Source organism: Populus euphratica, unplaced genomic scaffold (genome assembly GCF_000495115.2).
Source record: "Populus euphratica unplaced genomic scaffold, PopEup_1.0 scaffold113.1, whole genome shotgun sequence".
NCBI classification, from domain to species: domain Eukaryota; kingdom Viridiplantae; phylum Streptophyta; class Magnoliopsida; order Malpighiales; family Salicaceae; genus Populus; species Populus euphratica.
In genome coordinates this window covers 454,616-476,631 of record NW_011499984.1, presented here as the reverse complement: position 1 = coordinate 476,631, position 22,016 = coordinate 454,616, and the positions used below count along the sequence as shown (strand labels likewise).

Here is a 22,016-nt window from a genome sequence, read left to right as displayed (position 1 = left end):
GTTGTGGGTGGTGTTATTGTTGTAGGTAGGGGTGTTCATATATATAATTAGGTTGAGTTTTAGTTTATAATTGCATCTAACCTAACTTGTGAAATTTTACAAATTATAAACTTGATTCATTTATTTAAAAAAATTTGGACTTAAGTGGATTGGATATATCAAATTGGACTAAATTTTTTTATGAGTATTACATATATTCACATATTGGATATATATAGTTAATTTTCATGGATCCACATTCAGAGACGAACCTACATTATAAATTGTATGTGTTATAACACTTTTAATTTTAGATCTAATTTTCATATTTTGCATCACCATTAATTTCTAGTTACACCCCATTCCCCTTCAACAAAGAGAAAAATTATTTTTGTTATGTTAAAAAAATCTAATAAAAAGCCCACTAACAAAAACTTTAGAGTTGTAAATTTTTAAATAAAATAAAAATAAATATTCAATTCACAAGCTATCAAATATAAAAATAAAATGAGTATAAAGTGTATGAGTTGGGTTAGGTTGACTAAATTTTAAAATTTGTGACCTACCACTCGATTCATGATTTCAATTTCTTATGTTTTTTAACCCACTATCATATATAATACCCAAATTATTCAACTTAAATTTGTTGAATTGGATCAAATAATATAAATATTGTATATGATTTACTTTTTTTTAATAATCCTAATTGTAAACTATGGTTTTTTTTTTGTTAATTTGATAGTAAAGTTATCGATCATTAATTAAAATATAAAAGTGATTTATAAATAATTAATTTTTTTATTTATTTTTAAATATATATTATAAAGTGCTATTAACTTATAAACTCTAGTATATAAATTATAATTTATGAAAAAATGAAGGTAAAAACAAAATCCTAGTGTAATTTACCTTAAATTTATCAGTTTTGAAGTTTGGGTAGTTTAGGACACCGAGTGAAAGAAAGCTGATTTTAAAAACGACGTCGTGGTTTGAACTTGTATACCAGCCGACTTATAAGACCATTCCAAAACCACTAGTAGAAAGTCTAAAACCCTCTTTATTTTAGAGAACAACACTTCTACTACCACGGATATTTCCACCTGGCGACCATCACCAACACTAGCGGCCGTCTTTCTTGTTTCGGGTGAGAAGTTCCTCTGCTCTGCGTTTTTAAAAGTGATGGGATTAATGTCTTGTTTTGAGGGTGTAGTTTTGGTCAGTTTATTACGAGTGAATGAGAGAGGTTTCTCTTCGATCATCATCATCATGTATTTAGTTTCTATCTTTTGATAATTATTGTGGTTAAGATGCTCTGTTTCACCCAATGACTGTTTTGTTGTCTGTGTTTGTTTGTTTTCTTCTCTTAATTGGGGGTGGTGGAGTGCGCTAATTTGGCGGTGTTTTTCTTTTTCCTCTTCATTCTTTTCAACGACACATGGGATCTTAGTTTTTGGTTGACAAACCGAGTAATCTGATCTGAAACACTTTATTTGTTTGATAAACCCAGCTCAAAGCTTCAATCTTTGCACTTAATCTGATTGTTCAGTTACTTATTATATAGTAGCTGCAATGCATCCCTGCTAGTCAGTTCTGTTGTCTTCTTTGTTGGTTATAGAGATTTTGGTTGGTGTCTAATCAAGCGTGCTTATCCCTTGAGATTAAGGCAACGCAAAAATCTCTACCATAATTATCGGTTTTTGTTTTTAACGAGAAAGAAAAATTGATTTAATGGGATTTTTTAGACAAAACAAAGTTGAATTGATTGAAAATTCAATTTGAATAATTTTTTCCACCGCTTGTATTCTACTCTCTTCAATGGCACTTCTGAAGTCAGTGCATGTTTGCTCAATTTTGAAAATTTGCAGGAGGATCTGTAGGGTTTGGTATTTTGTGTAACTTGCAGCATATGCATGTGAATTTGGTTTTCAAAAAAGCTTCTTACCTGATTGACATATCATTCTTCCTTTATTTTGTGTAAGTGCTATTTCTTGCAGCTGATATGTTTTTCACCATGCCAATAAGGCAAGTTTGTTAAGTGAGCTAAAGTGGCTAGCTTAGACTGGCCATTATTATATGACTCCATTATGATTAATCTTATTTTAGGGCTTGTCACTGAGTGAAACTCTAAATGCACCTAAAATACTATGCCACATAATACTATTGAAGAAAAAATATCTTACAAATCTATCTTCAGCGTTAGAATCCCAAGACGACATAGTTTGCATTTTTTTAAATTTTTGTCCAAAACAAAATTGTTTCGGTTTTCTTTAAAACGACGTTGTTTTGATAATGGCCCGGGTTGACCTAGCCAACCCACGACCTGAGCCGGGTCTGATAACTATGGTTTCAACGAAGCAAGAAGGGAAATTTTCTTCATTAATCGTCATCAAAAGCATTCCCAAATCCCATTGATGAAGAACAAAAGGGGTGTAGAACCTTGTGAGAGTTTTCTCTCTCAAAATAAAAAAATAAAAAACTCAAGTTGTTTTTCTTTGTTTTTGCAGCTTCTATATGCCTCGTACCAACTAGTTTGCTCTCAAATCCCTGTGCTCTGAATTATATTATCAATTTTAATTTATTATCAGTTAACAGAAGTGTAATTTTGATGCGTAAACTCTTCTTTTTTCTGTAATTTGCAGTGAAAATGGCAAAAACTAAGGGTTCTTCCAAGAAGCAGCAAAAGCGTGGAATTGACTTCAAAGTGAGTAATAGCAGTTTCTTTTTTTTTCCTCCTTTTTCTAAATTTCATGTCTTGTGAACTTGAATTGTTTGCTCTCTTTTTTTTCTTGTTAATTTTGTAGAAAATAAAGCGAAAGATCGGCAGGAAATTGCCACCTCCTAAGAATACTACTAACACAGAAATTAAATCCAAAGGTAAAAAAAATATTTCCATTTAGTTTCTTCTTAAAACTTTGTGCTTTTTATGAAGTAATGTTACTAATGGAAGTTTCTTTTTGTGTGTGTTTTATGAGCAGCAATTGTTCTTCCGGAGCAAAGTGTGGCATCAGAGAAAGCAGGTTTAGCTGTGAGCAAGAAAGGCTTGACTTTGAAAGAGCTTCTTCAACATACATCCCATCACAATGCGAAAGTCCGTAAAGGTAATTTCTTTAAATATCTTCATATCCTGTTAGAGTAAAAGGTTGTCCTTAAGAGTTTTGGGTTTGTAATTGAAAGAGAAAGAAACTATTTATTCATAAAAATGCTTTCATTGAGTTTATCTGGTAGCTACTTGACTGTTTATTGCTTTCATGATTATTATTACGGTATAAATTTTAGCCTCTGCATTTATTATCTTGCGTTTGTTGGAAATGTTGATGTTGACTAAAGCCTCGTTTTCTTTTCCTTTTGAAGATGCCTTGATGGGCATGAAGGATTTATTCCTCAATCATCCAGAAGAGCTTAAATTGCACAGATATGCTGTTATAGAAAAATTACGTGAACGGATTAGTGATGATGAGAAAACTGTTCGAGAAAACCTATATCAACTTCTTAAGTCAGTGATTTTACCAGGCTGCAAAGAGGTAATTTATCATTTTTTTCTAGCATGTTTGTGCAGGGCGGTTGCTTGGACACTTTTAAATCTATAAGGACATGTATCAGCCTTGGCTTAATAAGTTATATTCTATAAACATTCAAAATTATGTTTATTTTTGGTATGACTTTTCTTTTGTAATGTTTTTTTTTTCAATTTGTGTTTCTTGTTCTTCTTGGTTATTGCAAGAGCACGAAACTATCGTCATCATGATGTTAATGGTTTTTTTTGTTAGACAATGATAGGGGAAAAAAATAGGAAGATTTTCGGTTTATCATTGTATATCCTAATGACAATTGGTAAAGCACAAGCCCTCTTGTTTGAATCTTGAGAGCAAACCCTACATGGAAAGCGGTTAAAGGGAAGAACCATATCAAACATCAATGCCATGACTATGCACTCATATTAATCAGTTATTAGTATTAATGGCAGTGTCTTTCAAAGACTTGATACAGACGATGGAAATTTCATCTAAAGATTGGCATACTCAAAATGCCTAAATTAAATTGTCATGGTTCTTGGATATAGCTAGCTGTAGTAATTGTTTAAAATGAGAAAGAAGGAGTCTTCCAAAAGTTTTCAATTTAAAAAATAACAGGGGGTCTATTTTTTCTCTCAATCTTCTAATAGTGAGCTTTGAGACATTAATAGATTGATCTAGTGGTATAGTTGCTTGTATGATTCAATAACTAGCAGAATACTGCTTATAGGAGTGGTGGTATCGGTTTCTGTTGGAGGGTGGACTGACAAATGGAGTTTGAGACTAGGGGATAATAAAAATTTACTATTTTTTAACAGAAGATGTTAGTTTTACTTTTGATGAGATTAGAGATTTGTGATTTTCTTTTCAATCAGATGTATCTTGTACAACAACTAAGTCACAAGGCCGTAATGGTTTGTTGTTTCCAATTACTTTTCTGTTTTTTCGCTGGTCATTTTTCATTTTTATGAGGCATTCTGTCAGTTTCATTGCTATTTTATCACTCTTTATAATCATTAATTTATCCCCTCCTTTGACATTATTTCTCTATCCTTGCATGTCCAGGATAATCAGGGACCTGTCATTTCGTTAATGATGGCTTACATCTTTAATGCAATGACACATTTAGCAATTGACATTCGACTTATGGCATTCAAATTTTTTGATCTCGCTGTTGAATATCATCCTCCTTCATTTTTCTCGTATGCTGAAAAGGTATCTTCATTTGTTCAGGATATTCAAATGTTTGGAGTGCATTTCTTTATTATTGGTGTTTGAGAACCCACTTGTTTTGTATTTGTTCTACCCTTTGTTTGTTCATGGTGGCTAGCGCAATGTGAATAAGGGTCCGAATGCCATTGTTAAAGTTCTGCAGTCATCTCTTCATTGTGAAAGACTTGAACCATAGTGTTATTTGAAACGAAACTGTTATGGAGAGATTTTCATGTGGCACACAAGTGCATGATAATATCATGAGCTTCTAATATGGTGTTGCAGTTGCTTATTGGATCGGGTCTTATTGGATATCCTTCTTTTCATCAAATCTTTGATGGGTTACTTGCTTTTTGAATATTCTTGATTCCCTCCATTTATGGTTTGGTAGATGCTGTCATTTTAGGTTGATGCAAAATATATGCTGCTGAGCTGTCAAAATAACCTCATATTAAATTTGATAAGAATTAAGATAATGCTATTCCCAAATGCTTTCTTGCCATCAAAATGATACCTCATGAACTTTAGTTGATATGGTTATCATTCTTTTCTATTTGCATTTTGATGCTTTTTTTGCTGGACGTGTCGTTAATAGATACTTCAAAATTATGAAGATATTCTTCGGAAGAACCAGTTCTATTTAGAAGACAAAGTCAAGCTGAAGAATGCTCTTGCTGGTTTGGTGCGATGCTTGTTGCTGTTGCCATCTAGTAAAGAAGTTAACCTGCCTGCGAAGGTGCTCCCTAAGAATCACTTGCAAAACTCGTTTGTTTTCCTTTTAACATCCTAATGATTTTGGTAAAATTTCTATCAAGTACAAACTGTTAGGTCATATTTTACACTCAGCTATGCATGATTGTACCATCATACTCTGGAAGATAGTTCTGTAATTTTCCAGTTGTTATTTGTGGTCATAGTAGCAGAAGTTTTAAGCACTAGTGGTCTATGACAGATAGATGATTTAGTTCATTGTAATAGTTGTATGGATCTTTTGTTTGTATAAGCAGTTTAAACTGCATTTGTATGTTGGAGGTCTTACATGAATCGGTTGACAATTTATGAAAACATGAGCTCTGGGGAAGTTTATTATGAAATCTGTAGTTGGTTTTCAGATCGCATATAAATACATGATTAGATAGACATGGATAATTTATTACTTTTGCAAACATGGAAGATCTCAGCCAATGACCCTCATAGTGAGTCTCCATTGGCACATGAGATCTCTTATTTTGCACAATAGCATGTTCAATACAATACGCATCTCATAGAACTGGTGGCTCATTGATATGGTTCCGGAGCTTTGATTAATTTGTTAATCTGCGACATGCCTATGGCATGCATTGACATGCATTGAAGATGAAATGAACTCGACAATATATGAATTATCTTCTTCATATTGAAAAGTAAAATTATAGTTTTAAAGTACAACTTTAGGGATGGATTATTCTTGTGTCTAATTGTGTTATGAGGTTTGCTATACTTGTGTCCTTTTGCTAAGCCTCTTGCCTTAGATTTGCCTAACGATTTCTGATAACACTTTTTTCAATTTCACAGAATATCCCTGAGAAAAAAATATTGCAGGCTTTTGAGGCTGATGTGCCTACAATATTTGCAGGTATGTCTAAACACCTCGCCCTCACTTTTCTTTATGGGTTTGTAGAGTGACAGGCTCATTGCTACTAGCATTCAACTGTTGCTGCATGGAAATATGTTTATGTTACTGTACAAACAATATGCTTAATCTTGCACCAGAAGATTTTATGTTCAATTTTACTTAGTATTTAGCAATGGTAGCTATTTTTTGTTTTGCTTACTTGTTAGCTCCACTTTGGTAGTTCTCGCTGCCATGCTATAGGAGAAATCCATTCATTTTTGATAATAAATAATCGTGGCTGAGTAGCATATTTTCAACATTCAATGCACAACTATGTGACCTTTTATGCCCTTTGTTGGTGTTGTAACTGTAATTTAAAATAGTAAAATGTGGCGAGCCTTTACCTTCTTTTGTTTTGTTTTTGTTTGTGTAGAATATTCCGTCATCATCAAGAAGCTGAAAGACCTTGTCCCAGTTTTAGTCAATTGCTTCCAAGATTTTCTCCCAATACTTCATGACTCACTAGATGCACAATCATTTGATTGCATGCTTAACATACTTCGGAGCATAGATCTTGCAGTCGCATTCTTTATCCATGGGATTCAGCAAGGTCATCCCGAATCACCACCTCTTGATCAAAGTTTCTCATCAGTACTGTTAAAGAAGTTACTAGTTGTGTTTCCCCTCAGTCCAATGCATCACCTTTCAGAAAAGGTATGACTTTGTTTCCAAGTACATCTCCTCTGTTTGGTTGAAAAAAAGGGAAAGGGATGCAAAACAAAAGGTCCATATTTTATATAAGGATAATGTATCCGCCATCAAAAACTTTATTGCCTCTTACTGATGGATAAGATATGGGGAAGCCTTCAGAAAAGTTTATTGCCTCTTTCTACATCCTCACTTCTGTTTCTTCTCAACCAAACAAGTGGAGATATAATTCAAAATGTTTTTCCATCCCATGGTTTCCTCGCTTTCAAACACTTTTTACTGTGCATATTTCTCTGCAGTAACTTCCTGTTTGCTTCCTTTCACAAGGAAGCTTTTGTCTCAAAAATGTCTTTGTAACTATAGTTGCTGTTATAGTAGCTCGTGTGCCTTAACTTTTTCTTTTTGCTTGCTTGCAGGATGATGACAGATATGTTATCTTGAACATTGTAATTACAGAAATATTTATGCACTTAAGTGAATGGATCTGCCCACCTGCTATCTTATTTGAGAAATTTCTAACATTTGTGGAGTACGTGTTGCTTGAAAAGGTGTGCTTCCTGTGTGTCAATACTTCTTGAATTAGCAGAAAAGATGTTAATCTAGGAAACCTTGGATCTTGGACCAGATAATTCAAATTAATCAAATTATTTCATAGCTGGATCTTGGACCAGATAATTCAAATTAATATGTTCCTTTCCTTATCAAATTATTTCATAGTAGAACAGTATGAAGGAAAAGGAATGAGAATCACTCTGAGTTGCACCGCTGTTTGGGGAGATTTTCAGATATTTTAAAAGAAGAGTACTTTTAGATGATTTGGAAGCAGTACCTTTATTTACTTTTTGTTGATTTTTGCATTTTTTTTTATGTAGAGCTGCAGTAACGTGCGATCTAACAAAGCAGTTCGAGAAAAGCAGATATCTACACTGATTCCTTTTATCCCAAAACTTGTGTCACGGGTGATTGGAAATTGGAAGAATCGCCTTCTCCAGGTTTGACTCATTCTTTAAGAATTTGCTTGATAACTTGTCTTAAGTAAATTATGTTGGCTGATGTCTCTCTTGCTTTATGAGATTGTCTTTTGTCACCGTGTCCGGGGTTCTTGGTTATAGATTTTTCTCTTCAAAACTCTACATGTTCTGTAGAGAACTGTAAGATCTGGTGGTAATGAAGATGTTAAACAATCATATCTTTGTTGCAGGCATTTACAAAGACATTCCAGGATTGCAGTCCAGAGTCTTCAGTAAAATTAGCTTGCCTTGCTGCAATTGAAGAAATGATCATTTCTGTATGTTCAACTCCTCAGCATGAAAGAGGCTCATTCCTTGCCTCCTTAGAAGATATTCTCATCATTTCTATTTCTGTAAAAAATGACTGAATCTCTCAAATAATACCTTTTGCAAAACTTGCAGCATGAAGATCTGCTGTGCACAAATGTCAATGATTCAGGACTATTTGACTACAAGATTACTTGGATAAGAGAGCTGCCTGTGTTACTCATTCTGCTAGGCGACCGGCACTCATCCTCTTCCAAGGTATTTAGAGTAGTTGTTGAAGATGAAATCTTTACTCATGTCATCAATATTTAGGTTTTGCTTTTCTTCTTGCTATCAAGTTCACAGGCAGCTCAGTTAATGCATGAACTTGGCGAACTTTTATTGCTTTCTTCCTCACAGGTTGTGTTGCATCTTCTACTTCGCCTGGGGCAACGTTCATTGTTGTATGATGATATGCAAGACTTGCTGAAAGAGTTCTACAGCACAGATCAAGACAAAGGTTAGTGCTGATATTTCCTGATAAATTCCATGCTTGGTTACAAGCCCATGGGAGGTCCATTATTTGGTTCATTGTCATACTCGTTTTCTGTTGAGCAGGGAACATATGTTATGGTCCTTTTTTAAGGCTAGCCAGGGATTCACAAGAACTCTCTATCTGCTGTCTTTATTATTTTTCTCAACTGGATTCAACTTTGCTGAAGTCAATTGCTTCTTGCTGCATGTGTAAGTGTGTTTCTCCCCTCACTGTAGTCCCTAACTTCGTTTAGTTTTCCCCTTATTGATTCTTTATTTTGGAACTGACATAAAACATTTTGTTGAACTGGATATGAACTTTCAAGATGTTGCATTACTTAACTTTATTTCTAATGATTCCTTTCTACCAAAATTTACGTTGCTACTTTTAGCAAGGATCCAATATCTTTGAACCCATGCTTGCTTCTGTCACTCTTGTAGTGTCTTGCGTTCCCTAAGGTGCAAAAGTTTTCATTGTGGGGACAATAAAAAGACTTCTGCATGAAACCTTGCACAGAATGTCTTCCACTGATTAGCTCGTATTGAAAGACTACTTATTTTGAAATGACAGTTTAGTTGACAATTTGCAATTTAATGATGACAAAATTTTTCTTCAACATTTCTTCCCATTAGAATGGACTTTTATCATTAGAAACATATTATATATTTGATCCTTATACCTCTTTAATGAGGTTTTTAAGAAATGTTGTTGCTTTTGGATGGTTGTTGTAAGCATTAAACTTTAAAGGAGGACTTGATACTCATGAAAGAGAAAACTAAGTTTTGACTGTTAATATTGTTGTTTATTTCAAATCTTCTTTTCTGATATTCAGGTCATGAGTTGGATCCATTTATGTTGTTCCGGATCATAGAGGTTTTACATTCAACCTACAAAGCTGGCCATATTCAGATTTCTGACTTCATCAGCTTCTTAATCACGTTGGCTTCGCGTTTCAAAGTTTTTCCTGGTAAATTCAGAATGATTTCTCCCTTGGAAAGCAATTTTGGATCAATAGTTTATGTAGTTTGTGTCTGACAAGGAGATTCATGTCTGCAGAAAATATTTTTCCTGCCACAGAGAGAGATATGAAGACCTCAAATCGTGCAACCTTTAAATCATTGAGCAGTGTTGTTTGCTCATGCCTGTTGCAGATGGGTGATAATTCTCTAGTTTTTGCGATTCTAGAGAAAGTAATACTAGAGCAGATAGTAAGTTGGTTGACTTTTATGCAATTTTGTTATTTACATAGATGGTCCTGTTTTTGGGCTTCTGAGGTTTCTGTTGGACAAGTTCTTTTTATTTCAAAACTTGAACACGAAATAAGGTAGAATTTTGTTTGCAATATCTTGTTTGCTTGACTCGTGATGGGTCATTCATGAGGCTCAATGGTGACATCTTTTTTGATATTTTCAGTCATTAAAACCACCTCTGGACAATTCTTGTGCTATGCTCAGAATGCTTATTGCACTGGATTCTAAGCCCACAAGACTTTCTGAACAAAGTATTTGCTCTTTAAGCAATGTCCTCTCAGCATATCTCATTGATGTTGCACATGTAAGTATTCCTACCCTTAAACAACTGTCCTGATTTCTTTCTTCTTTACTAAGGCCTTCCTCTTTTCTTTGTTGTATTTGTATCAATGTCTGTTTTTCTTTCGGAGTGCTGCTGGCAGCACTATTTCTTCTGCCTTTTCTGAGAGCAAAAAAGCTGAGTTGCCATTAGGATATTTGATGTTTGACTTATCAATAAATACTTAAAGTCTTGCAAGACGATGATATGAAATTGGTTCCTTTTATATGGTACAGTTGTGTGTATCTCGAGTCTTGACCCTGGCAACCTAAATCTTTGTGAAGTCAATGATATTTGATCTAGTTTCCTTTGTACTTTTTGTGATGGGAACTGGGATGCTTTTTGAAACTTCATTGTTTTCTTTATGGCATTGATCTTTGTTCAGTTCCCCTGTTTTTGTATATGATGGCCTCAAATTTTCCAATGAGGAGGGTAGAGTATTTATTGGCCGAGGAATCTCTTCATTTAATTTCCAGGTTTCATGGAACAAAATACATTTTAGCAGTTTTTTCCGTGGTCATGATGAAGTTTTTCTATATAGAATTCCCTTTTACTTTTTGTGAGCTGGATATTTAATCTTTCTTATTTTGCACTAAATTTTGTGAACTTGCTTCATAGACATCAAGCAACCCTCCCTGATTTTTTAGTTATTGAAATGAGAACATTTCACTTCTCTAACAGTGTGTTCCAGAAGATGATGATGAGAGCATGAGTTCCATCCATGGACAAACACGTCGTTATTATCTTCTGCCTAGCTTTATCCTGTTTGATAGAAGTCACAAACTTCTCAATCTTGTGTTGAACGTGATGGGGTCATCGATTAATGGAAGAAGTTTCTCACTTCTATCTGGTGATCGTATCTGTTATGCCAAGGGGAGCTCAAGTATTATAAATGCTATTGTTTCTGTTTTAATGTGGATGCAAAGGGAAGCTAAGGTTCAGCAAGTTCTTTATTTATACAAGGAAGAGATTGACCACATTTCACGAAGCATATGCTCTTTACAGGTATAATTTTGCTTCCCAGGCGTTTCTTGTCCATGTTCTATGTTTCTCTGTTTTTGTTTTACAAAAGATTTATCAACAAAGGAAAAGAATTCACCATTTTAAGGGGAGAGAGGAGAGATTGAAGGTCTGGCTGGCCCTTTTTAAATCAAATACTCCTTGTGCATATCGGTCTTGCTGGATATCATGTTTAGCTATGTATATAAAGGGGCATTTCCAATAGTAGAAAATATTATTGGAAAGCTGTGGATCGAAAGCTTCTCATATCTGCATGGCTCGACTCTTTAAAGCATGATTTTTATGATTATGGATATGCTTGGAGACATGACTGTAAGGTCTCAGCAGAAAACTTGTCTGAGTGGTAGAAAACTTAACCTCTGTTTTTTCCTGACTTTGAGGGGTCATTGAATATACTGTCTCGTACGTTGGAAATTATGTGTTGAGAATTTATGTTATTAGTTTTTAATGCATGTCATCTCATGTTTTCGTTGTTTTTGCAGTCTTTAGAGGAAATCAACGTGCCAATAGAAGAAAGACACATAATAAAGCGTGCAATTGATCGATTAAAGACTCTAACAAGTTCATTATATCAGTAGAAGCAAATGACTTATGTTATCATTGCGGTAATGACTCTGTTTTCTGTAACTTGAGTTACATCACTGTGAATTTATTGAATTTCTGATCACTGACATTCTGAAAGTTCTTTGAGAAATATAAACATGAAAAAGGAAAAAAGAAATTTATCAATGCTATGACAACTTATTTTTAAAAAATATCCGTACTATTTCTTTTTTTCTCTCTTAAGAATGCCGGCCTGTGTCACTTTTTTGTAGGATACTCAAATTTCCCAGCAAAAAGAGGGAAGTTGGAGAGATTGCATAATAAGATGACCCATAATTGCAAGGTACAAGCTTGGAAAAGACGAACAGCTTTGATGGTCTAATGAGGATTTGCCATAGTGGCTGGGAATGTGAAAAAGAATATGGCTTTTTTCGCAAGTCAATGAAGGCAGCGTGCACAGTTTTGAAGTCTTAAATGACGTTACAATTTTGAATTAGGTAATAGATGATTAGAGGGGGGAAATGTTAGCCCCTCATTTTCCTTTTTTTTGTGGTATATATAGGAATGTTGTTGGAGATAAAATTTTGTAATGGAAAGAAGTGAAGGTTCATCGGTTGTTGGATGAACACTTGCACAGGACATTTCTCTGCCTTCTCTGATTTTGTTTTCTTTTGTTTTGTTCAGCTCATGGATCCATTTTGTCGTATGAAGTAGGCTAGCAGCTTGCAAATGTATTTGGTTTTATGATAGGTTTTACGGCTATAGTTGATAAATTTTTTAAAAAAGTTAAAAATTTATAATTTTTTACAACCCAGGTTTTTAGGGTATCTTTGGTAACATGCATGGTAGAAGCATCAAAATGATGTCGTTTTCATGATTCTTGAATATATATAGTTATAGTACTTGTGAAATAATTTAGTGTTGTAACTCATTTTGACCTTTAATTTTTTTATGTTTTAAAAATTATACTTTCATTCCAATTTTTTTTGGCATTTAAAAAAATAAAAGATAAAAAAGACATTTTAAGAGGTGAAATAAGAAGAAAAGGAGAACAAGGGACTGATATGATGAGGAACTAAAAAATAATGGAAGACTGCAAAAGAAAAAAAAAAAGTAGAAGAATTAAACAAACTTAGAAAAAATTGAAAGAGGTTCTTTAAAAAGAGAAAATTTAACTAATTAGAAATCCACAATAAAAAAAAGAAAGCAATATAAATTTTTAATAATTTTTGCTAAGTTTAGTTTTTTCTATTTTGTAGAGGATCCCAGATAATATAAATAGAGAAAAAGTAACAAAGAGAATGACAAACGTATAGGTTAAATGAGAGACTCTTGTAAAAAGTTTAGCCAAACAAAACACCTAGTAAAAAGAAGATAATAATAGAAAGAAAAAGAAACACCATTAGAAAACAAAACACCTAGTAAAAAGAAAATAATAATAGAAAGAAAAAGAAACACCATTAGAATGAGGAAAAGAAGAAAAAACATCAACAACCTTGAAAAATTCAACATAGCAGGCATTTCCCAGCCTCTAATCTCTCAGCTTTGGCGAGGGTGATTGACATTGCCGACACCAAAAGGAAAAGGACTGAGTCATGCATGCTGACATATCCATGCGCCCCCTGTCTTAGTTTACGGGTACAAAGAAGCCCTGTAATCTTGACTAGTTATCCGACACGTGAACAATACGCACCAACACTGTTTTTTTATATAATTGTTTATTAGGTTATTGTAGTCTCATGACCTGAGAATAATACTTAATATGTTAACCCGGATTAACTTTGGTTGTTTTTTTATGTCTTTTATTTAATTGATTTTTTTTAAAATTTTTTAATTCAATATTGGATTGGTTGAGAATTGATTTTCATAATCTGTTTTAATTTTTTATGAAAATATCTTAATTTTACGATCAAAGTCACTAGTTTTGGCATTTTAACCCCGGTTAAATCATGTTGTATTTTTTTAAATTTTCTTTCTAAGAGGTTATATCGGTCTCATGACTCGGGTCACGGGTCCTTCAACATTGAACTTGCTTTTTATTGAGTTATTCTTATCTCATGATCCATATTGCGAATTTGACAGGTTAACCTAATTGACTCATTTTCTCTCTCTTTTTTTTTAATTGACTCTTTTACCTCAATTTTATTAATTAATAATGTATTTAATTGAGAATTAGACTTCATGATTTGTTTCGATTTGTTTTTTATTAGGTTATCATAGTCTCATGACCTATAAATAATGCTTAATGGTTAACTCGGGTTGACTTGTCTTATTTTATGTTATTTTTTTAATTAAGATTTTTTTAATTTTCATCATTTAATATTATATCTGACATGGCGATTGAAAATCGAGTTTTATAATTTGTTTTGACTTTCTCAGACTCAAAACCAAAGTCAGGGATTTAACAGGTTAACACAAATTAAATCATGTCATTTTTAATTTTTTTTCTATAAGATTATCTCGGTCTGATAACCCAGGTCATGGGTTTTATGGATTGACTCAGGTTATTTTTCATATTTTTTTAATTGATTTCTAAAATTTTATCTTTTAATATTGGGTTAGTTGGGGATTGAAATTCATAATTTGTTTCAATTTGTTTTTCATGGGTTTATCTCAGTCTTATAACTTAGGTTGCAAGTTTGACATGTTAACTCGGGTCATTTTTTTAGGTTTTTTTTTTTTAATTTCATCGTTCAATATTGAGTTAATTAAAAATTAGGCTTCATAATTTATTTTGATTTAATTTCTATAAAGTTATTATAGTCTCATAACCCGGGTTGTCCCAGGTCAATCCAATATTTTGTTATTTTAATATTAAAAAATATATCATCTTAAAATTTTATTTAGTCAAATATTGTTTTCCCGAGTTGTATAGGTTATTTTGGATTAGTAAAGTCAACCGGATTACATTGGGTAAACCCTCACATATTTTTTTTCCTCTAGAAAAAAACATCAGCAACATTTGAATATTTTTTTACATTCAAGAAAAATTTAACTTGATCCACAACATAGCACGGGCCAATCATCTAGTAAATAGTCTATAATGCATGTGTTTTGCTGTAAGAAATCAAAAGAAGATTAAGGTATACATTTGATCTTGTTGTATAAATATGGTCACGCTATCAACACTCATCCTCTAATTGGATCCAAAACTCAATTCAGGCTTGGAAGATGTTTGAGAGTGTGGTAGTGGTTGCTTTTCAAAATGATTTTCATTCCAAAACACAATAAAAAAAATATTTTTTTATTTTTTAAAAATTATTTTTGACATTAGCACATCAAAATAATATGAAAATATCAAAAATATATTAATTTAAAATAATAAAAAATTCAATTTTTTTAAAAGTACTTTCCAACCGAGTGTCAAACACTCCTAAAAAGAATCTCTTTACATTCCTTGTTGTGTTGTTAGGTTTTCAGGTATCACCTTTAATGACCAGAGAAATGCATGGACTTATACTGATCATGGAGTGTTTTAAACACTGTCTACTGTTTTTCCTCATAAATGATTTGAGATTTGAATCTCAAAGTTGTTGCTATTTTCCATAGACCTTCGCAACATTCCCAACTCGTTGTAATGCCTCTGAGGTTGATCTGCAGGAGGATTGTTGTCAGGTTTATTTGAGATTTTCTTTTCTAGTTTTTGTTAGGTGCTTCATTTTTGTTGATCTATAGCAGTTTTACTGAACTTTACTTGATTTGATTGGCAAACTCAGTGTTGCCTTTACTAGAGAGGGAAGTTGAAATGACAAATTTCAGCTTTTTTTCATGAAAAATTCTTAAAATAGTATTGTTTTATATTAATTCAAATTTATTTAGTATATAATACATGATTAGAGCTTTAAGGTGGATTATAGGTCAATTTAAATTTAATAACTTTAAAATATACTTGTGTTCTTGGATCTTGAGAAAGTTTTGGATGAAGAGGGTATTTAATAAAATATTAGCTGTTGTTTTTTAAAATAGTTTTTTGTTTAGAAATATATTAAAATAATTTTTTTTTATTTTTAAAAAATTATTTTAACATCAACACATGAAAATAATTTGAAAACACCAAGAAAATATTAATTTAAAGTAAAGAAAAAAATTTAAATTTTTTTCTAAACCCCTTCAAAATATAAAACAAACAGGTCTGAAAGCAAAACAAAAAAGAGAATCTTTCGAAACGATCAGGTTTGTTATTAAACCGAACTCATAATTGACCCAAGTAAACCCTATGATCTGCCCAGGTTTGGACTGACGCAACTGGCATCTTAGTTAATGCCACCAAACCTATTTCGAAGCCAGCTGAGTCAAAACCTAGGTTATTAAAACAAAAGATTAAAACGCTTGAAACTACGCCGTTTTGAATGAAAAAAAACAAATCTCTAAAACCCTTCCCTAGCGGCCACCGATCACAAATTAATAAATCATTCAATATCAGCTAACACCTTGCTAATCTACTTCAATACTCGACATTGCGCTGCTACCACTCAGTACTGACCTTCAATTTTTGAAAATCAACATTCTGCTACATCTGACCTGCTTCCTCTTCACTGTCAACCTGCAAGGCTGTTGCAACCTTTTCACTTTCATCTAGTTTAGTACCAAACTTAACTGTTTCTTACTGCAAGACCTGTTTAATGATTATGTAGATTTGGTTTTGCGTATGAGGGTTTTGATATAGGTCTAAGACTAGTTCTTCATTGATGTATGTTGAGATTGGTGCCTATGGGAAGCTTTTGGGAAACTTTTTTTTTTGTTAAATAAAACTGTAGGTTTTCTGAACATAATCTTATTGTAGAACCTAGTTGCTTAGGAGGAGAAACGTGAATGTAATATATCTGGAGTTGATTGACTTTGTGGTTTCAAGTTTTATGCCTTGAAATAGGATGAATTTTCCTAGGAGGCGAATATGAATATAGTGTATCACCTCAAGTCAATTGGCTCATATATTTTCAAGCTTTGAAGTATTGTTTTCTCTTCACTTTTGTTTCTGCGTGCGCGTGTTTTGTTTATGTTGGGGGGGGGTTGTTATGAGCTAGCGTAAAAGATTTGCAGAAAAAGTTTAAAAGATACATGATTCCCGCTGGTAGAAGAATTTGCTGTCATTTATCTAACACTTGGTTATAGGGTGTGATTGTTAAGAAAAAAAACCTATATTAACTGTGAGACTGGAGCATGTCCAGAGCCTTTCTGGTACATAATTGAGAATGATAAAGATACCGGAGCATGTTGGGTGCAAAATTCACAATAATACTCCTGTTTTACCCTGAAAACTGGAGTATGCCTTGCATTTTACTCATTTGGGTTTTCATATAATGGTCTTTAATTTTAAGTCTATCATCCTTTCAATTGAAATTAGAAAATGATTGGAATCTGCAGGCTGGAATACCATTTGCTGCTACTGACCTACTACTGGAGTATTGTTTTCTCTTCACTTTTGTTTCTGCGTGCGCGTGTTTTGTTTATGTTGGGGGGGGGTTGTTATGAGCTAGCGTAAAAGATTTGCAGAAAAAGTTTAAAAGATACATGATTCCCGCTGGTAGAAGAATTTGCTGTCATTTATAGATGCATATCCAACCTATCTTCAGAGTGTAAAACTTGAAAATTTATGAACCAATTGACTTGAGGTGATACACTATATTCATATTCGCCTCCTAAGAAAATTCATCCTATTTCAGGACGTAAAACTTGAAACCATAGAGCCAATCAACTCCAGATATATTACATTCATGCTTCACTTTCTAGGCAACTAGGTTCTACAGCAAGATTCTATTCAGAAAACCTGTTGTTCTATTAAAAAAAAAAAAAGTTGCCCAAATATTCTGAAAGCCTAATTCGCTCTAAAACACAATGAAAAACAATGTTTTGAGCACATAAAATTAGAGTTTCATATGTAATGTTGATGCCATAAGCTTCCCGTAGGCACCAATCTCAACATACATTAATGAACAGCTAGTATTAGACCTATATCAAAACCCTCAGACGCAAAACCAAATCTACATAATCATTAAACAGTACATAATCATTAAACAGGTGTTGCAATAAGAAACAATTAAGATTAGTACTAAACTAGATGAAAATGAAAAGGTTGCAACAGCCTTGCAGGTTGACAGTGAAGAGGAAGGAGGTCAGATATAGCAGAATCTTGATTTTCAAAGATTGAAGGTCAATACTGAGTGGTAGCAGCGCAATGTCGAGTATTGAAGCAGATTAGCAAGGTGTTGGCTGACATTGAATGATTTATTAATGTGTGATCGGTGGCCGCTAGAGAGGGTTTTAGAGATTTGTTTTTTTCATTCAAAACGACATAGTTTCAAGCGTTTTAATCTTTTGTTTTAATAACCTAGGTTTTGACTCAGCTGGGTTTGAAATAGGTTTGGTGGTATTAACTAAGATGCCAATGGGGTCGGTCCAAACCTAGACAGACCACAGGATTTACTTGGGTCAATTATGAGTTTGGTTTAATAACAAACCTGATCTGAACCAGCAAGTTTCGAAAGATTCTCTCCTTTGTTTCGCTTTCTGACTGTTTGTTTTTGTATTTTAAAAGGGTTTTGAAAAAAATTTAAATTTTATTCATTTTATTTTTATTTCAAATTAATATTTTCAGTTTGTTTTTTACCTAAAAAAGCCAAACAAAAAAAATAAAAAAATGACCAGAAACCGACCGGTTTCGGTCTGGTTTTTAATCCATAAAACCAAAAAAACCTATATGCATTTTTTGGGCTTTTTTTGCTTTATAATGGGCTTTTAATAGATTTCTAATGGGCTTGCAATTAATGTTATTGTTAATAGATTTCTAATGGGCTTGCAATTAATGTTGTTATTATCTCTTTTGTTTTTGAAGATTCTTAAGTATATTTAATTTTTTTACCCCTAAATAATCATTTGTATTAAATTGTTATTGTCAATCTTATATTTATTAAGTTTTTTGGCCACTGAATAATCATTTATATGAAATTATTAATGTCAATCTTGTGTTCAATATATTTTTTAACTCTCTAATATTTTTCTGCTTCATAAAAGTTTAAATAACACATACTCACAATCACACACCAATAAGTTAAAATTCAAATTACAAACCATTGCCTTCAAAGGGCTTAAAGAAAAAACAACAAATAACATTATCATAAAACATTCCAATCCAATAAAAAATAAATCTTCATGTGCACATCGTCTCAATAAAAAAACACTTCAAGAACATTGCACTTTGATTCCTGAAATTCATGATCTTGAATTATAACATGATAAATTAAATTAGAAGATATAAAAATAAAAAAAAAGTATTTTTACCATACGTTTTCAATAAATGTATCAGATTCATGAATTAATTATCATTCGTTGTTAGATACAACTTTTCACCAAATTCTACAAAAAAAAAAATTAAACATGTTAGAATAAAAATGTGTGAATTAATAAATCATAAAATAAAAGATGTAAGTTTTTAAGAAACATTACTCATTCATCTAAAATAGAAAAACACCCTCTTCAAGAACAACTAAAAAACAAAAGCATCTAAAAAAATAAAAGATATCTAATAAGCCTTTGCTATCATGCTATTATTAGTTGTTCCTAACAAGTTGTATATTAGTACACCATGAAAACCCAATAGCAAGCTGTCTTTTGAATGGAGCATTCTACACAAGCATGTGAATTAATTTTGCAGCATTATTTTAATTGAGGAAGTGGCACGTAGAATTTTTACAGGTTTTGCAACATTAAGCTCCAATAGATACTTATATTTTGCTCCCATTTATTTTACTTCCAACATTTTAAGCACAAATAGTATTCTAGCAGCATATAATAAGAGGACAACCGTGGGTTAAAATTTTATGCTTTATGAAGGCGTCACTTCCAGATTTATAAATGTATACCTAAAAGTAGTTCAAACACACTTTCTTCCAAACTAGGAAAACTATTGTCATGTTATCAGCAAATAAGTTTTGAAAATGCATGAACATAAAAACTAACAGGATAAATAGTTGAAGTTCACTTATCATACTTTACTGCCTGCTCTTGAAAATGCTTCTCTGGCTGCCTCTGTCTGAGAGTGTGCAAGTCTCCTCTAGGACAGAACTCCATTAATAGACATGAGAATTTATCTGTCTCAAAGTGGGTGTAGAGCATTGGAAGGAAATGATGGTCTAGAGATTGCAATATTTCTCTTTCTGTCTAAGCCTGAAGCAGCTTCTACACAAGCATGCGAGTGAATTCCTAATAGAATCAATGCATCATCATCTACCACCAAAAAAGAAGAAACTAAACATAATATGACAACGGAATGGAATATAAATAGCAAAAGTGTTTAACTGGTGAGTGACACCAGTCACAACTTACATGCTAATTCAGAGTCATTATCATAGCAATAAAATCACCTCTTCAGTATAAAAACTTCACCCAACTCACCATTGCCCAAGTAACAATGTAATCAATATTCAATAAAATTATATGATAGATCTGCATTTAGATAGCAAGGGAAGGAACACAAAACAACTTGAAACCATAATGGCTGAAGAATGATGGTCAAGACTGAAGAGCAGACACCCACCAAAATTCTTACTCTTATGACAGTAGCATTTTTGCAAGTTGCAATCTTCATTATCAATCACAACTCTAACATAAAAAAAATAAAGAAACAGAAGTGAACAAAATGAATGTAAATTTGTTTCACTTCAAAATTTAAGGTCACTTTCACTTAGAAAATTAAAAAAAAAAAGATGATGAATCTGCATAATACATACCTGGGTGGATTCAATCTCCTAAAGAGTTTCTCATATCCATCATCCATGTCATTTGAAAAGCTCTCGTTGACCTCTGTAGAAATTGAAAATTTTGAAGAGGAAAAGGTAAAAATATGTAAATATACAGAGTAGACAGAATTCAGTGGCAAAAAAAAAAAATGTTGTAGTTAAGATCACAAAGACAAGGTAAATAAGAAACACACATACCCCACATCAAAAATCCTTGAAAACTGAAATAAAACATGACTAATCAACTCAATAACAAAAACCCACTGAAATAAAACATGACTAATCAACTCAACAATAAAAAACCATCACCCAAAAACAAAAAGAGAGGAGAGGAAATTAATGCCTACCCATTGATGCTTCTATGATGTACTTGTACTGAATGAAAGAACTTGCCTGAAAATTCTCTCAAGAACTTGTTCGATAGGCTAAAATATTTTGGAGAGGCAAGAGGGAGAGCCTCTAGTACTAGGTTATGGGGTAGGCTCTTGTGAAGTTGTTAGGGTTAGTAGAGAGGGAGAGGGGGTGGCGGGTGCACTGGTAGTTTGTTAGGGTTAGGTGAGAGGGGGGGTAAGTTTCTATTTATACTGTGGTGGTTAGGGAGCTTTTTTTTGAACCGGTTCGGTTCGGTCCAGGTTAACCGATTTATGCATTACAAAACCGAAAACCGAACCGCACAGGGATTTTTTCTAAATATTCTAATCGGTTTTTTTTCTCTATTCAGTTTTTCTGATTAATTTTTTGTCGGTTTTCTCAATTTACTCGGTTTATCGATTTTTTTGAACATCCCAAGATGAACATTGTTTGCATTTTTTTAAATTTTTATCCAAAACAAAATTATTTCATTTTTTTTAAATAACTAAAATAATTTTGTTTTGATAATGATCCAGGTTGACCTAGCCAACCCATGACCTAAGCTGGATCTGATAACTATGGTTTCAACAAAGCAAGAATGGAAATTTTCTTCGTTAATCGTCATCAAAAGCATTGCCAAATCCCATTGATGAAGAACAAAAGAGGTGTAGAACCTTGTGAGAGTTTTCTCTCTCTAAAAAAAAATCAAGCTGTTTTTCTTTGTTTTTGCGGCTTCTATTTGCCTCGTACTGAATAGTTTGTTCTCAAATCCCTATGCTCTGAATTATATTATAAATTTTAATTTATTATCAGTTAACAGAAGTGTCATTTTGATTAGGGGTGAGAAAAAAACTAGAAAACTGATTTAACCAATAAAACCAGAAAAAAATTAACCGAAAAAATCGAACGAGTAAAAAAACTGATTGAATCGGTTAAAATGTTTAGAAAAATATCTGGTTTGGTTCAGTTTCTGGTTTTGGTGTGCCTAAACAGGCCAACCCG

At 32.8% G+C, this 22,016-nt stretch overlaps 1 protein-coding gene and 1 long non-coding RNA gene across 3 annotated transcripts; one reads left to right on the top strand and one right to left on the bottom strand.

Annotated features, from left to right (window-relative positions):
* Positions 1-1,028: 1,028 nt before the first annotated feature.
* Positions 1,029-12,672, top strand: LOC105139980 (ARM repeat superfamily protein). The gene is made up of 21 exons (XM_011046635.1): positions 1,029-1,123; positions 2,619-2,680; positions 2,781-2,853; positions 2,955-3,077; positions 3,331-3,500; positions 4,557-4,706; positions 5,299-5,439; positions 6,258-6,318; positions 6,731-7,011; positions 7,422-7,553; positions 7,878-7,997; positions 8,207-8,293; positions 8,418-8,540; positions 8,682-8,781; positions 8,880-9,005; positions 9,629-9,763; positions 9,853-10,004; positions 10,210-10,350; positions 11,047-11,370; positions 11,868-11,990; positions 12,201-12,672. The coding sequence occupies exons 2-20, from the start codon at positions 2,624-2,626 to the stop codon at positions 11,961-11,963; spliced, it is 2,592 nt and encodes an 863-aa protein (XP_011044937.1). The 5' UTR covers positions 1,029-1,123; positions 2,619-2,623; the 3' UTR covers positions 11,964-11,990; positions 12,201-12,672.
* Positions 12,673-20,482: 7,810 nt separating this feature from the next.
* LOC105139979 (uncharacterized) lies at positions 20,483-21,234 on the bottom strand. 2 transcript variants are annotated; one of them, XR_845100.1, is made up of 3 exons: positions 21,011-21,234; positions 20,655-20,727; positions 20,483-20,526 (listed from the first exon to the last, which is right to left on the bottom strand). It is a non-coding gene; the product is annotated as an uncharacterized LOC105139979 (long non-coding RNA). The 2 variants fall into 2 exon arrangements; XR_845099.1 differs by having other exon boundaries at positions 20,514-20,524; positions 20,651-20,727.
* Between the last annotated feature and the right edge of the window lie 782 nt (positions 21,235-22,016).

Coding starts and splice junctions, on each gene's coding strand:
- LOC105139980 (XM_011046635.1), top strand. CDS start 2,624: ATGGCAAAAACTAAGGGTTCTTCCAAGAAGCAGCAAAAGCGTGGAATT. Junction 5,440..6,257: donor AAGTTAACCTGCCTGCGAAG/GTGCTCCCTAAG, acceptor TCAATTTCACAG/AATATCCCTGAGAAAAAAAT. Junction 8,782..8,879: donor CAGCACAGATCAAGACAAAG/GTTAGTGCTGAT, acceptor TCTGTTGAGCAG/GGAACATATGTTATGGTCCT.